This window comes from Pagrus pagrus (assembly GCF_965226575.1).
Source record: "Pagrus pagrus genome assembly, chromosome: 6".
Taxonomy (NCBI): Eukaryota; Metazoa; Chordata; class Actinopteri; order Spariformes; family Sparidae; genus Pagrus; species Pagrus pagrus.
The window spans coordinates 24,239,536-24,256,614 of record NC_140190.1 but is presented as its reverse complement, the minus strand read 5'-3'; the positions used below and the strand labels follow the sequence as shown (position 1 = coordinate 24,256,614).

At 39.3% G+C, this 17,079-nt stretch overlaps 2 protein-coding genes across 3 annotated transcripts in view; both read right to left on the bottom strand.

Annotated features, from left to right (window-relative positions):
* The window catches only part of LOC311257976 (3',5'-cyclic-AMP phosphodiesterase 4C-like), a 107,624-nt gene extending 102,449 nt beyond the window's left edge, over positions 1-5,175 (bottom strand). Inside the window, exon 1 of one of the 2 annotated variants that reach the window (XM_084353976.1) lies at positions 5,042-5,175. The gene's annotated coding sequence lies outside the window, so the exon portion shown is untranslated. The remainder of the gene's footprint in view (positions 1-5,041) is intronic. The other variant, XM_084353978.1, reaches the window with a different exon arrangement.
* Positions 5,176-7,506: 2,331 nt separating this feature from the next.
* Positions 7,507-15,934, bottom strand: cist1 (colon, intestine and stomach enriched 1). Its single transcript, XM_084354861.1, has 4 exons — positions 15,846-15,934; positions 12,424-12,729; positions 11,327-11,490; positions 7,507-8,789 (listed from the first exon to the last, which is right to left on the bottom strand). Exons 1-4 carry the CDS (start codon positions 15,904-15,906, stop codon positions 8,745-8,747), a joined length of 576 nt encoding a protein of 191 aa, XP_084210987.1. The 5' UTR covers positions 15,907-15,934; the 3' UTR covers positions 7,507-8,744.
* Positions 15,935-17,079: the final 1,145 nt, after the last annotated feature.

The following is a 17,079-nucleotide window of genomic DNA, read 5'->3' as shown; positions in this document are numbered from 1 at the left end:
TTAAGCTGATAAGAGTCCGTGCAACGTTCAAGAGCTTCAGTATAAAAGAGATACCCACTGAGGGGAAATATGATTCACACCCCCAACCCACCCAGTAAATAATACCCTTTTCCACTGGTCAAAAATCCCTCTTAAACCCGCTGGGATTTGGCTTTTGAGTGCAACGGGAATGTGTAAACTCTGCATTTACACCCGGGTCAATTGACTCTGCAGTAGACCCGGGTTTTTATCACCTCGGCTCGGCTCAGCTTTGATCTAAACACAAGACCCGGGTGAACGTGCTTAATTCCACCACACGAAGTGATGACACATTATCAACATCCTAACAGTCATTTTCACTTTTATTCAGTTGACCTGCGCTCAACAGAAGTCGTTGAGAGTACACGTTAGGAGCCGACTCCTCCTGTCTCCAGTCGGAAATACAGTCTTGGAAATTCCATCTCACAATGGAAGGCATCATCAGTGTCCACAACAATATCTGATGGGACGAGTAATCGCGATCAGCACTGAATAATCTGAATCTGCTAGCTGAAGTTATCAAATAAATGAAGTGAAGTGGAAGTATTTAGTAGCAGAAGATGGTAATACTGAAGCAAAGTACCTCACAATTGTACATAAGTACAGAACCTGAGTAAACTGTAGTTAGTTACATTCTGTCACTGGTTTTTCTCGACTTTGGGACTAAGATTTTTATTTTTCCTGTAAATGTATATCGGTTCCAATTATCACTCTCCTGGATTACTACTCATCGGGATCAGCCTTGAAAAAAACGGTCAACCCCTATATAGTACTGTATATTAGTATCATAGTTTTTACTCCTCTACATTTGTCTGACAGTTTTAGATGCTGCTTACTTTACAGATTACAGTTTTGAATCCCCTTCCTGTGCAGTGAAAACCCATGTATATCTCCAAATTTGGTGATTCTGTATAGGTGTTTCTTTATGGGCTGAGTAATTTCTCCTAGTTTTTAAAATAAATAAACTTGTTAAAACCTTCCTGGATTAGCTGGAAAATGCATCGTCACTAAACTGAAAACAGGCCATTTGTCTGACAACAAGAAAAGTCAAAGTTTAGATGTGACAGCGACGCTACAAACATTTGATAATCTTATAGAACATGATGAGACAGAAAGTGGCTGCTCCTGGCCAACAATTTCATTATCTTTTTTTTTTAATCTTTATTATTTATTATTATTATTATTATTATTTATTATAAACAAGGGACAGTGCACAATTAAAGTAACTGCACCAGAGTTAGATGGCAGCTAATTTGCATCTGTTGTCCCTAGTCTGGCATGCTTCATAAATCCCCCTTAAACCATAACAAGTTGTTTTTACCTTCAGATTAGCTCAAACTCTGCTCTCATCGCACCAAGCACAAGCTCCGAGACGACAAAATGAAGCGTAACACCTAACCAGAAATGCAAAAAGCTGTTAAATTCAGACAAATTTACATAATTATGGAGATATATAAATATAAATATCTCTATATTTGACTTGGAGCTTAGCTAAACTCACATGTTGGTTTTCCAGCTCAAACAATGACGTACTATTAAACAATGCCCTCACTGATGGACAGGAGCGAGTCACAGTCACAATCAATCAACATATAGACGTGTTTCTACTCTATCAATGTTTTTCTATTCAGTTTTTCTCTTTGCTGCAGAATAACCCTTCTTCTCTGCTCTTCCTTCTGTTCTCCAGTTTCAAACCAGCAGCTCTGCATTTTCTTAAACACAACAGAAATGAGAAAACAACTCGACAGCATAAAGTCTCAACCAGCATTCAAAAGCAGTAATTACACTAAGCAGAAAAAAGGACCATTGCTGTGACTAACTTGAAAACTGAAGGAAAGGGTCTGAATTCCAGTCACCTGTCAATAAAAGCCCTTTTCTTCTTCTCACCAGTGATTTCAGAGGAAGTGACAAGACAAATGCTTCTTTTCTGTCAAATCACCAGTGAGTCATGCAGACAGACAAAAGCAGATTTAGGCACTGGCTCTGCAAATATTTGCAGATCAAACAGCTTCAGATGGTGATGATGATAAGAGCAGCAGGAGGAGGAGGTGGAGGATCAGTGCTGGAGCAGAACGCCATCTGATGGACGCAGTGAGGATGTCTGTTTTTCTGTGTTTAGTGTTAAAGTGCTGACACTGAAGGATTACCAAAGTTTCCCACGGCAGAGAAACAGGTCTGACCATGACTGTGAGAAGCTCTGCGCAGAATTATGTGACGGTTCTGTAGGTGTGAAAAGAAACTGTAGTCTTCATCAATTTATCTCACTACTGACGTCAAGGATCACTTAACAATCCCTGACTTCTTCTAAGGGCTCAGAGATATGGTCTTCAAATACTGTCGCAATACACAATATATATCTCAATACTTATCTCTCCTCATAAGCACTTCATAAATGCTCAGACTGGGTGACACAATCAAATATCACAATATTTTTCACCAAATAGCTCAATATCAATACTGCAACAATATTGGTAAATTCACCAGATATTGACAAAAGGAGATTTTTGATAAATAAACATCAGAAATGTGGATACAAGTGAGTAAAATACAGTATAAGAGCAATTGGAACAGTCTGCTAAGTTTAGAAAATTACATCACTTTACTGTACAACAGCCTTAAACCCAGAAAAAGACAACTTATACCTTATCAGAATATAATGATCCAAAATCTAAGATGTTATAATCTCAATAATGATAAAATATTGATATATGACCTAGAGTTTGGCTGACATTTTGAGAAGAGGTGAGAGGTTCGGACAAAATGTCTACATATCATTATTATTATTATTATTATTATTATTGTTAATATTATTATTATTTAGTTCTCAATTTTCATTCATTTAGATGAGAGCTATAGGCAAAAATATTCTGAGATAAAAAAAATTGTAACAGCAAAAAATTAACAGCTGTATTTTAAAAAGTGACATTGAAATCAACTGTTTCTTCCTCTTTTTCGTAGTGTTGCTGATATTAATCCACAAAGAGTTTGCATAGACTGCTTGACTTCATTCAACACTTTTGAGCAAGGCACTTAACAGAAGCAATGGACCAGTGCTGACAGGATACTGAAACTTCTAAAAATAAGATAAAATGCCAGATTGGCTACAGACTGCTGCTTCACAAATGCAGAAATAAACAAACAGGAGTTCTTTGGATCGGAGGTACATTTTAGGAAAACAAAAAACAGACCAAAGACCAAAAGAATACCGCAGCACACTGCTTTGCGAACATTTAAAATCCTTTCATAAATGTTTTTTTGATAAAGCAAAATACAAGTCTAACCTGTGATTTTTAGTTTCACGGGGATTTCTTACTTTAACACAATACCTTGGAAAACATTGATATTCAATACTGTGTTCCAACCACAATGAAAATAACTGACACAACGCTGAGGGTGTAAAACAAGGTTTGTGTTCTGTGTGAATGAATTTACTCCTGGAGGAGGCTGGACTGTGTCCACTCACTGTCGGAGAAGAGAGTGAAGGAACGCAGCTGATACTGGTACCAACCATCAATACCAGTGATGGAATTTAACTATGTATTTTTACTCAAGTACTAGTATTAATTACAGTGTTGGGGTACTTCTATTTTACTTGAGTATTTCCATTTTCTGCTACTTCATATTGTCACTCCACCACATTTTGGAGACAGATATTGTACTTTTACTCCACTACATTCATTTGATAAGTTTGGTTTCCATCAGAGCCAAAGTAGTGTATTTTATTAGAAGTGTAATTTATTTAAGATAAGATAAAACAAGATGTTTATTGATCCTCCTTGGGAGAAATTTGCAGGTAACACAGTACAGTACGGAGGGAAATAAGTAGCAGCACAAGAATAAGTCTCAAAAAATAGAGACAATAATAAAGATGATTTTTGAAGAACAAAATAACAATTTGAATAGAAAATATAATAAAAACTCTTAGAATTTTATCAGCAACTAGATATAAACTTATCTTATCTTCAAATAATCAGAATCGACGTGTATCGCTATTTTGACCCTTCCAGACTAAACAACAGTTACAGCAAAACCAACTATGTGCAATGGTTAGATTAAAATAAGAAAATACATAACTGAAAGAGGGCCAACCAGAGGAATGAAGAACAAAAACTTTATTTTTCTTTCTTTCCCTTCCCATCAGAAAAATTGTGTGTGAGGGAAATAAAATAAACAAAAGAAAGACATAAATTGTGATAGATTTACTGAGATAAGTTTTAGCTGAACAAAAAAAAAAGGATTAAGCCATGTCACACAGTGTGTGTGTGTGTGTGTGTGTGTGTGTGTGGCTTATAGCGGCCAGAATGAAGGAAGCAGATATGGAGGAAGGAAAGAGATAAAGACAGGAGGAGGGAACGCATAAATATTTTGGGGAAATACATTCCATGTTGGTTTGCTCATCACAAAGCAGTATGACTCCAGCAACTCAGTGCACACACACACACACACACACACACACACACACACACACACACACACACACACAATACAACACAACTGTGACTGGAAACTAGCACTAATGCTATTACTGGACATGTGCTGTACTGATCTTATGATAAACACTACAGAGGATATCAAACAAATATATGAAGGCAAGTCTGTGTGGGAGTGGGAACAGTGACAGATGAATACTATGACAAACTTCCATAGAAATGTCTCGTGTTTTAACCGGAGAATCCGAGAATTGTGAAAGAAAAAGCGACACAAAATCACCATTAAATCCAATGAGGACACTACAGGGGTTAGATATTGATGAATAAAGATCATATCACTCTAAAGTCTCTGCTGAGTCTCACAGAGACGCTGTATGTCCATGTGTGTATTCTAAAGGGAAAGTACAAGACTCCCTTTGAAAAATTAATGATTTCATTTTCCAGGCTCAAACTGTCAGGCAAACACTTTTCTTAACCTTTTTTATGAGAAACACGTGGATATTAAAGACATCAGCTGACATCTGAGCGCATCTGCCACGGTATCACAGTCCTGAAGTAAAGTTATTGTCGCCTAAAAACTCATTTTCACTCACCGCAGCCGTCTTCTCTCGTGGAGTTCTCGTGTTTTTCTTGCAGGAACAAGCCGCTGAACCTGTTGAGTCGGTCAGGTAATACTGCTGCACTTATCACTGTGGTCCATTTTTATTGCTGCAGGTTAGTTACTTGGTTAGACTTCAAACTCTGAAACATGCAGCGCTGCACGGCCAGCCGTCACTGTGACGTCGACCACCGGACCACGTGACAGGAAGTGTGGCTGTGGGACGTAAACAACTTCACTACAGTCACCACGAGCTCCGCAGGGGACAGGCTCTCTCACACGCCTACTTCTGTTTGTTTGTTTGCTTATCTGTCCTTTATTTAGGTCACACACACACACTTATCTGAAGTTACTCGTAACTGTTTACTTTATTGTAAATTGTTCACTGTTACTCATCTGTCATGACCTTCTGTTTGCTATTCATGACCTCAGTGACACTCTTTTCTCCATTTATCTAGATCTGAAATATGAAAATACTCCATTACAAGTAAAAGTCCTGCTTTTCAAATGTATGCCGCTTAGGTACAGATGTATTATAAGCTAAATGTACTCAGAGTTTAAAAAGTAATTATGCAGAATGACCCTTTATAATAATTACACAGTATACATGACTGATGAATTAATGTGCAAGCAACATTTTAAAGGTGCAATATGTAAGAAGTGGCCTCCTGTCAAATTCTTACTAAAAGCAAATATGGGGCAGCATTTCAATAGCGTAACCACTAACTGCTGCTAACTGTAGCTGCCATTAGCTCAGTTAGCCTTGCAGCTAGCAGTCTGGACTGGGAGCTTGGAAAGAGCTTTGGGCCAGGACAGGCTTGGGCTAGCTGGTTAGCATGCTAACTTCAGTAGATATCTCTGCAACACAATACACTGACATCATAATGTCATAACTGCTATATATTCACATTCTATTGATAATTTTAATGTTATTTTCAAAAAATGTAACTTAAATTCTTGTTGCACCTTTTAGTTGAAAACTTGATTAATTAATGAAATGTTGATTGGTAACCTCCAAGGCTGAAAAATGTCTGGGGCAAATAAACCTGTAGTTGAACTAATGTGAGTAACGAAATGATAAGGGGGAATTTGCTAATCTTTTCACAGATTTCTTGTTAGCCTTAGCTAGCTTGGTAGCCTCCAGCTAGGTGGGCTTGTCTAACTAACTAAACTCGCTTCAGATCAACCCACGCTCCACCTCTTTGCCCTTTATTGCAGAGTTAAGTCCTGACAAGATAGCGATGGCCATTACCACCGTCTTTGAGTGTCATTCTGGCTCATCATGGAGGCTCTGTCTGCTATTTTTACAGTCCATGCTGCTAACCAGTTAGCCCCCTTTTTTCACGGTGCTCCAAGCTCCCAGTCCAGACGGTTAGCTGCACAGCTAATTGAGCTAACTAGATGATAGCAGCTACAGTTAGCAGCAGTTAGCGGTTACTATGATAATATGCTGCACCACTATTTGTTTTAAGGATGAATTTGACTGGTGGCCAATTCTATTGCACCTTTAATGTTTAATATTATTTATTTAGCAAGACTACATCGAATAAATGTAACCATTTATCTATGTCCCATAACACAGGAGCTGATGAGAAGAATAAAGGCGAGAGCTTGACAACTACTTACTTGTTGGCAGCTTAATTTATTCATAATGAAAGGGATTCATTTTATTAAATTATATTTGATTTTCCACTGTGCACTTTCCTGCCAGGAACATCACTTTTTATTTCATTGCCAATAGGTTACAACACAGTAGAACAGTTGTTCATGAAGCACAAACAGGCTAAGTAGTGATTTCATGCCCATTACAAATAGAAGGAGGTTAAAAAAAAAAGGAGAAAAGTTAGAAAACAGAATAAAAAAAACATTCCAGGTCTTCTGTTCTTATGTGAAAACCATCTGTGATGCAAGAAAAGTTATATTTCCATCTTTAATTCACAGATGATTGCTCTTCCTGTTGCATTACAAGGAAATGAAACAAAATTTGGTTTTCACCCAAAATCTGCCTGCATGTCTAATTTGAAAATATGCTTTGCAACAATCCACGATAGCGACGTCCAACTTCTGCTTTTCTTACTCAAACAGGCAGACAGACTGACTCTGAAGAAATTGTTCCCTCACACTCACACTGATGTTACTCAGATGGGTTTCACGTTATCACTGGAAAGTTGTCCCAGTAGCGATGTCACACGCAGATAGTAAGACCGCAGTAGCACTCAGTCATCTCATAGCTCTGACCTTTTTTGGGTAATGATCAACATCAAACCCTGCAGACAACATGGTTATCTCAGATGTCTGAGTCATTTATCAGGGGAAACTTGACATGTTAAAGTGTAGGTGACAAGACAATAGACAGCAGGCTTTGGGAGAGGGGGGGTCTCGTTTACATAACATTAACCAGTCCAGCAACAAGTGATGTGGAAAAGCAAAATAAACAAAATTAAAAAGTTTTGGGAACATTGATTTTATTTTATTGAAAACAGAACAATTTAAAAACATGGATTTACAGCAAGCAGTCCCCAAGCGTAGACATGTTGCACTGCAGCAAAGATTACTTTGTTAAAATCATATGAAAGTAGTTCCAATACTTTATTCTTGATTTGAAGAAGGCTGTGTGACGTCTCAGTCATCACTGCAGAGAGCTGTACTGTAGGTTGAATGCTAAGGAAATTAAAATAAATGAACAAGAGCAGCTTGGGCGCACAGATTCAGGTGAGGACTGCATGTGTTGACATTGTATGTGAAGAGATGTTTAGAGTGAAAACTTTGAGCTTTTTGAGCATTTTGAATGCTAACATTAGCTGTTGGGTTATCAGATATGTTGCTCTATGTTGAAGTATGGCTCAGTGTCCCTACAGATTTTCACTATCCACTATATTTTCAGTTACTATTTGCAATTGCAATTTGTCTGATCCCTTCCTTTAGCAAACAGGACTTCTAACCTGGAGCAGCATAACATTTTCCATCATCTGAGTTTCCCACCCTGAGCATGACGTCAGGGCAAAATGTCAGCCATGTTAATATGGTCTTTAAGATAGAAGGCGTCCAATAAGGGGAGAATGAGCCTGCCAATATTTTTTTTGTTCACAGATTTGACAAATTTAACTCAAGAAATGAGTTTACGTCTGAAATCTGAAAACTGCTTGAAGGACTACAGGCCAGGAAAGACATTATTATACATCATATATGACAATAAATAACATAAATTATATTTCACACATACTTGTGCACACTATTTGCCCCAAACAAGCATTTGTACATGTAGATAACACAGGAATACATCTTACTGTGCACTGCTGAAAACACAAATCCCCAAGATCATGATGGAAACTCAAAATGCGATCAGTTGTCACTTGTTACATGTAAGAGTGCAATTGTAAGTGCCATCAAGGATACGTTACATTTACATTTGTACTTTTTAGGCTGATTCTCTTTTCAAAAAGAGAAGAAAGAGTTTAGTGCAACCGTTGATTAAACTTCAGAGACTAAATCTGCAGAAATAAAAGTAGCCACATGAGCTGAGGCAGAAATACTCCAGTATCGTTGACAAAAGTGCTATTTAAAGAAATAAGAGCCTGGGAGAATAACGTCACTGCTAGTCCGGACAGCATTTCTGTGATTCTTCTGTCCAGAAACATCAGATAGGTACAGCACACCAGACTCCTCCAGGACTTCAGTGTCTGATGAAGTCTCCTCTGTCACTTGGAGTACTGGGCGAACGGAGACTCCTCGTTCACTTTGCCCTGGAGAAAAAAAACAAAACGAGACAGTAAAGGGTTAAAAGAAACAGAACATATTCATAATAAACTGCAACCGTTGTGGTGTAAAACATCTGTATTGGATGACTGGTGTTACAAGCCTGCAGAGCTAAACTCAAAAGCTATTCAGCGCTAAGGTTCAGTGAGTCTGCAGAGCTGTGTGCTGCTTTACATTAAACTATTTTTTTTCTTCACTCAAGGTCAGCATCATTTCCTGTTTCCTGATATATTTTCTGCTCTGTAACCTTCAGCTCCTGCTCACATCAACAGCGTCCTCCATCACTGAGCTTCAGAAAGCTCAGTAAGATATGATTTAAGAAACAAATCTGACTTTCCTCCAGTCTGAAAAAACCTAATGTTTGTAGTCTCTCTGTAGTCAAATGTATTTCTTTTCAAGCCGCCTTTACCTGCCTGCCTGCCTGCTAGCTTAAGTTGCATGTTCACAGCTACAATAAACCCCTTAACCCCTGCTGGGTGCTTCCCCCGTTTCCTCACCTCGACAGAAATAGTGTCTAGACAGAAGCGTAAATGACTGAGCCGTGGGTGTCGAATAATATTGCTGACCAAACTTTTATTTTTCCAAGAACTCTGAAATGACTTGAATTCTGATCAAAGACGCATTTTATGTTTTGCTAAATGTACAGCAAATGTTACTCAGACCACATTTAGTACAAAAAACGTTCCATGTCAAAAACTGCATAGAAATACTATACACCGATTAAACCCACAACATTAAAACCACTGACAGGTGACGTGAATAACATTGATCATCTCATCACAATGCAGTGTTCTGCTGGGAAACCTTGGGTGCTGGCATTCATGTGAATGCCACTTGACACGCACCACCGATCCAAACACTGTTGTGGACCAAGTACACCCCCTCATCACAACAACACTACCTGATGGCAGTGGCCCCCCAGCAGGACAATGTGCCCTGACCACGCAAACACTGCTCAGGAACAGCTCGAGGAACACAATAAAGGTGTGCTGGAGCAGGTCTGATCCATGGAGGCCCCACCCCCCAACAAACAGGACCCAGAGGATCCACTATAAAACGCCCTGGTGCCAGACACCACAGGACACCCTCAGAGGTCTGAAGTCCATGTCTTGACAGGTCAGAGCTGTTTAGGCTGCACAAGGGGAACCTTCTCAATATTAGGCAGGTGGTCATAATGTTATGCCTGATCAGTTCATATTCATAATTTCAACTTTCACCGGGTTACATTTTTCAACCAACATCAGTCCTGATTATAACAACCAAATATTCATTCATTTTCAAGAATTTAAATGATTTTTTTCTTTTGTTTCTCCAATAGTTTTAATTGGTTTTAATGGTCCATAAAATGTAAGACAGTTTTAGCTGTCTGTCTGTAATATACACAGTGTATTATAGACATATTATATGAGCTGAGGTTGAAATTTAAAAGACAAAAAAATAACAAACACCTTTGCCAAAATGTATGCTCTATGCATTAATACAGCCAAAACAATCCAAAAATGAGAGTAACAAATATATGGTTTAACATATATATTTGACATGTTTTGCAGCACGGGGCCACTGTAGGTTGACAACCAAGCAGCTGTCAGAATCTGCTTGTCACAACCAGAAATCTGGTGTTTATGTTGATTCTAATGTTATCTTAGTGAATATTAATGGAGTACAGTGTGATGATGTTTGGTTTTGATTGGAACAAACTCTGCATGCAGGAAAAAGATTTTCACTAAATGACTAAAAGACCTGTCACTTTTTAAACCTGGAAGTTATCTGCTAATCATCACCTGCTCAGTTTGCTAAATCAGCTGTTTTTGAGTTTGGACCCATATGCTGTTGGCCTTGTAGTGTGTACATGCTGCACACATGTTCATATGCAGTACACTCTGTCCTAATCTTAAACAGCGCCATGAACGCTCTTTACAGCGGCTACAGTAAGGTGGCAATAAAGATTTACAGATAGCTGGTAACAATAGATACTTTCTATAGTGTTGCTGGAGATAAATTTCATGGTGGAGAGCTGATGCTTGGTTACAATTTCACCTGAAATGACATGTAAAGAGTCCTGGTTGTTGAGGGTGTGTGAACACCAGCTGACGCACTGATGGAAATGATAAGCATTCGCCATTAAATGCTCACCACACACTGTTACTGTTTCTGGAACTGAGACTTTTCTCATCTGACGAGTCAGTCAGGCTTCCTGTTTGTGTAAAAAAAAAAAAGAGCAGCAAACCACTGCACTCACTGCTGAGAGGAAAAGGAAGAAAATGACAGTCACATCTTATAATAATAATCTGTTCGCCAGTAAGTGTTGCCCCCTGCTGGTGGAAATATCAGGCACACACAGCAGAGTGACTTGTCATGTCATTAGCATCAGCAGCTAGCATGGCTGGAACCAATTGAATAACCTTTTTCACTCTCATCCAAAAAGGTAATGCATCAAATCAAAGATGTGATCACATTTGAATTAGAAAGAATAAAATCAGATTCAAATCTGTCAAAACATCAGGTCCTTTTCTTTCTAACTCACCAGCGGCAGGTCTTCAAGCCTCTCAAAGTTGGACCTCGGTGACCTGACACATTTCACGGTCATAACCACCAGCACGAGGGCGAAGACGATACAGAAGATGCAAAGAACGGCCACGAGGCCAGGGTTTGCTGCCAAGTCACCTTTTCCCCACTCATGTGAAGGGCCTGAGGGTGAGACAAAAAAAGCTTAACTTCTTAACTACTCAGTAAACTGGAGAAACTACAGAACAGATCTTCACTTCCCAGGGACCCAAACAGTGTCGCTTGGATTAAGTCTTTTGATTTGCACATGTTTTTGAAGTTCCATCATCTGTGGTCATCAATCTTTTCTTTTAACTCAAGCACAGACTAGTAAAACACTCAAGAGCAAGTCTGTTGCGTTAGCGCCGCTTACCCTCTCTGGAGGACCAACCACTGATGAGTGGTTGTAAAGAAATGGTGGTAAACAGTGACTCAACAGACATTTATTTAAATGAAAACCTTCAATTTCAATATATATTTACATATACAGATTTAATGTTTGGCTTTATTGGCAATACTATGTTGTTCTTTGCCTGAGAGATGATGTAGCCTGACTAATTTGAGTCTATAATTGGTTCTAACTACTGTATGTGGTAGCTAATTTTTTTACTGATTTGTATTCACAATCATTGAATTAATCTTTAAATATTGTTTTCACAGTTTTACAATTTCTTACAGTTACAGGATCAAAGGTCAACTGCTGTCTTCCACCTTTACTGAAAGGATGTTGTTCTTGCTGCATAGCTGTGAACCTACATGCATGGTGAGTGCAGAAAATTACATTATTTACTCTTAATAAGGTACATAGAAAAGACAGCTTTTTTGGAAGATCTTTTTTGCAGATCTTCTAACCTCCAGTGACCAAAAATCTTGATCTATGCAGCTTTAAGGTAATTTGCGGCCCGTTATTTGAGTCCACATGACTCTCACTGACCTAAAATCCAGCAACCACACAGGGATCCTTTATCTGTGTGGATGTTTCAGGATTTTAGCGGTGTACAATCTTAACGTTAAATCATTGTACTCTCATTCAGATTAAAGGAACACTCCAACCCTCTGCTTGAACAGTACTCTGACCTGGGCTGGTTGTGTTTGCAGTGGTGTTTGTGGTGACGTTTGGTGATTCTGATCTGGCTGGGGCTGTCGCTCCATGGGAAACCGTCACGTTGGGCGTCTGGTTGGTCGCTTGTGGAGGAGTGCTGGGATGTGTCACGTCTGTCAGGTTCGGTGTTTGTGGGGAAGTCGAGGGAGGTGGTGACGATGATGCTGTTTTGTCTGAGGTGACTTCAGTGGTAATCAGGTGTGTTGATGTCAGAGGTGTGTTGTTGGTGGTTGCACTGACATCATTTTCCGTTGTAGGAGCCAAACTGGTGGTCTGTGCAGCTGTTGTGGAAGTGGAGGAACAAACAGCATGAAAAAACTGACGATGCACCTCATTCACACCTGACTAGATGCAGAGAGTGATTGTTGGCTTCTTCAACGTAGATAACACTGCTAATATTTCAAACTAAAAGCACTCTGCACAGGAGGAGACCGCCTCCACTTTAGATTTACCTATTTGATGACACAACATGCACAAACACAGTACTGCAGCTAGACTCACTCCAGTTCTTCCTCCCAGTCGAGTCACAAATCTAAAACTTCCCAATTTTACTAATTTCCCTAATTTTACTAGTGTATAAACAGGGCAAAGGCAATCTCTCCCCCGAGGAGCAGGTGAGAGGGAACCACATCAGCCACAAAGCTTGATTCAGAGTCTGCAAGCATTTTCATATTATATTAAATGAAGATATATTGTATGATATTTTACCATAAGCTATCTAGTCTTCTGTATTGGCATCATCGCAGCCAAGCAATACACACATTCAATACTAGCTGTCTCCTGATCCCTCCTCCATCTGATGCAAGTAAGCAAGTGAGACAGATACAACACTGGGAGTCATGAGCGGTGGTGCAAGAAGTATTCAGATGCTTTACTTAAATTCCTTAGTCTTGAAACTTTGAATTGCACAATCTTTGTTTTTATCAACATGTTCTTCTTCTTTTAAGCATGACTAATGAGATTTTAGGGGAAGTATCTTCATGCGCCATTGTTGGCTTCTAACCTCTCCTGCACAACGATCAAACTTTCACTTACATACAGTACAAATGTGCAAATTTAAAGAATAAAAGCACTACTAACACACTGTGAAAGTACCCCTTTAAGCATTCATTGTAATCGCTACCTTTTCTATTGTAGTTTTTGTTTACCTAGTAGTTTACCTAAATGTATCATATTTTTATTGTTATTTTATCATTGTTCTATTTGGCACTGATGTCAGCACTTACTCCTTTTACAATTTTTTGTTAATAGTCTATTGTATTTTTGTTCTTATTCCTATGTAGCTGTTATTCTGAGAATCTCTGGTACAATAATTTCTTTGGGGATTAAAAAAGGTTATAATTCAAATCTTGCTTAAGAAAAAGTATAAAAGAATATTTATCAAAATGCACTGAAAGTATCAAAAGTAAAAGTATTCGTTTGGTAGTAAAATGCTCTCGTCAGATGTTTTTTGGTTAATATTATTGCTGTATTTAAAGGTATTTTGCTTTTTACGGCTTTAGAAGTTCAAGACTGAGCTCATTTTATCTACTTCATATACTGTTGAGGAGTTCAATCTCCAGCAATGCATCATATTTTATAAGATGGTCACACAGTAAGTTTTCCTCTCTGTGACGATGCATTTTCCGGCTAATCCATAGAAAGCTTTCAAAGAGTTTATATAACTTCAAAAGAAGGGGAATTTTCTCGACACATAAAGGAACACTTCATCCTTCAGTTTAACAGAAAGGGTTTTGTCCGACCTGTGGCTCTTTGCTGCATGTCATCCCAGCTCTCTGTCATCCTGGTTCCTGTTATCTATCAATTCTGTCCTATCAATAAAGCCATGAAAAGGCCAAAAAAACATTAATACATAAAAAAAAAGTGTCAGATGAGTGAAGTGTGATAGCATAAGACAGAAATAATCCATACTTCCACGACTGGCACTGTTGCATATTTATATTGCTGAGAAGCAGTCGGCCTTCAGCATGAAGCAAAAAAGCAGAATATGAAGTTAAACTGTTTTGATTATATTTATGTTGAGGTTAAATGTTTGTTTTTTAGAGGATCTTTCTGCTATAAGTAAGTGTAACAGTTCTCAATAGCCGGAGTTCAAGCTTAGAGCGCCAAACTAAACATCTTAAGTGTGTAAGCAGAGTTCCTGTAGCCTGCAGCCGCACCAGGGTAAATAATCACCGACTGCTACTTCCCAGAGGATCATTCATCAAGACTGAACACTGCTTTGGAGGTAAAGTAAGGTCAGGTACAGAATCCTCAAAGACGGCACTTAAAATATTTTGTCCACTGCTCAATAAAAAAGTTTTGAACCTGTTTCTAAAGTTGCAACGAGATCAGACGGGAGAGTGAGGAGCCACTGCAGGGAGGATGTGGATGACCGGGGGAGAAATATGGAGTGAAAGGGGGAAAATAAACAAACTTGGATGCTTTCTATAGTAGTTGCTCTCCCTACCTGTCTAACTCAGGAGCCAGCTGCTACTTATACATGGTCAATTAAGCAGCTTCTTCAGGGTTTTTAAATCTAAACGGACCTTGAGGTGGGATGGTTTTAGCAGTTTCAGGGTCAAGAACAACCTTTTAAACTCAACTTTTAAGCATTAGTGAAAAATCCTTAAAGTTCTCAGGGAAGCATGGGAACCAGACAGTCCACATTTCCATCTGCTGATGTGATTAAAAGCTCCACAGCGGCTTCCTAAGGGATCTTAAGGTGAGGTTGTTTTGTTTAGTAATGAAGCCCATTTTCGTGTCCTCAAGGCACAGATCAGTTTGAGGTTCAGATGAGGTTGTTGACTCTGCGGAGAGTCTAATAAAAAGTGTGTGTGGAAACGATCAGTGCTCTCTGTTGATGCAGACAAACAGCTGGCAGTCAGCTGGCATTGTGTACCTGTGTGTGCATAAAAGTGTTTGCACAAGCTGCAGACAACTCGGTAGGTTTGGCTCCGGATCACTTGTACTGATTCAATATTTGCTTTAGTCTCCACCCAGACACGACCTTCCCGTTTACCTTACCTTTCCTTCATACTTCACTTTAATAATATTTATCATGCAGAATACAGAAAGACACATTTGACTTGTCTTTTCCAGCAACATATATGAATATATTGCTTGAATATGGAGGTTTCTGTGTTACTACAAGTCTGCACGTTGTCCAACTCAGTTATTGTTCGCCATTGCTGTTTCAGTTAACTGTTCTCTATAAAGTACAGCGTTTCCTTGCATATTGAGACCTGAAACCTGCACCGAACTACCTCGGATGAAGCAACTGAGCTTCCCTCTCACTGTAGCAAGTTTCCTATTTGCATAAATTTACATCTCTGTAAGACTTCAACATCACATTCAGGCAAATTCTCAAACAAGTTTGACAAAAGTTTAACAGGTAAAATGAGATATGTTGACTTACCTGCACAAACTATGACTACAAAAAGGGACACGAGTACAGTGAGGTGCATCGCTGCAGGCATGTTGAGAGAGGAAAAGGCTGGCGGTCATATCGACGACATTCAAACACACACACGCACACACACGCTACATCCTTAACAGCAGGATGTGTTGAGTGCCTGAGGAGGAGTGCTCTAAACGGTGGGTTGGTGCATATCAAATCCTTCAGGCTGGTTAGTCAGTGTTTGAACACGGCTCTGCTCTTATTCAGCGGCTCACAGGTTTGTTTTAAAATCAAACTTCAACTCATTAAAGTGACATTCATGTCAGAGTGCTCTAACCAAAAATGACCTTTTATTTTAACTTTTACAAACTGATACTGAAGCTCTTTCCAGCTGCACACAGTGTGATGTCTTACTCTCTGTGCACTACTTTCATGTGTGCTTCATATCTTGCACGGCTGTGTTTTTCATGTTCCTGTTCAATCAGTTTTGTATCAACTTATTCTACTCTTTTAAATTCCGTATTATTTGTCTTCAGTGAAGTTAATCAGGTTTGGGAGCAGGGCAACAACCCTCAGCGCCTCAACCACACCTCTTATCACCTGTCAGTTCTACGTCAACCCGCTGAGCTGTCTCTGATTTCTCGGCCCACCCTCCCTTTCCGTCATCCATTCACCTTCCTACCTCAGCCCTACATCCCTCCTCCCCTCATCCTTTCCTTTTCACTCCTGTACATACCTGTCATTCTTTTATCAGCTCAGGTGGAGACACACCTGAGACAGATCCTTTACACCTCCAGCTGGTCTTGAGTACATCCTTACAGGCAACGTGTTTCTACCCTTCCCCATCCATTCAACTGTCCTCAACATCAAATACTTCCTGAATTGTCTCACGTACAGCAATTTGAAGCTTATAGCAGTTCGATCTGACTTATTTTTGCTTCTTAAAGATGAACCTTTGCACTGCCTCGATCTCTTTTCGTGTTGTATGTTTACAGAGTTTTACACTTAAGATTACCGTGCATTTCTGTGTACTTCTAAATATTCTTAGCAGGTCGCCCTGTCTTGGAATGCCTAGGCTGTTATGCTGAAACGGCAGTGCTAATGCCACACCTTGCTTTTAGGCTACCAAACACAGTACGCTCTTCAGCTTACAGATATATTCTATGTTTAACCAGGTGTTTCCTCAGGTGTGACTGGCCCTGACTCACTGTTACTTGTTGCAGGGCTGACGTCCCGCTCACTCCCTCTCTCT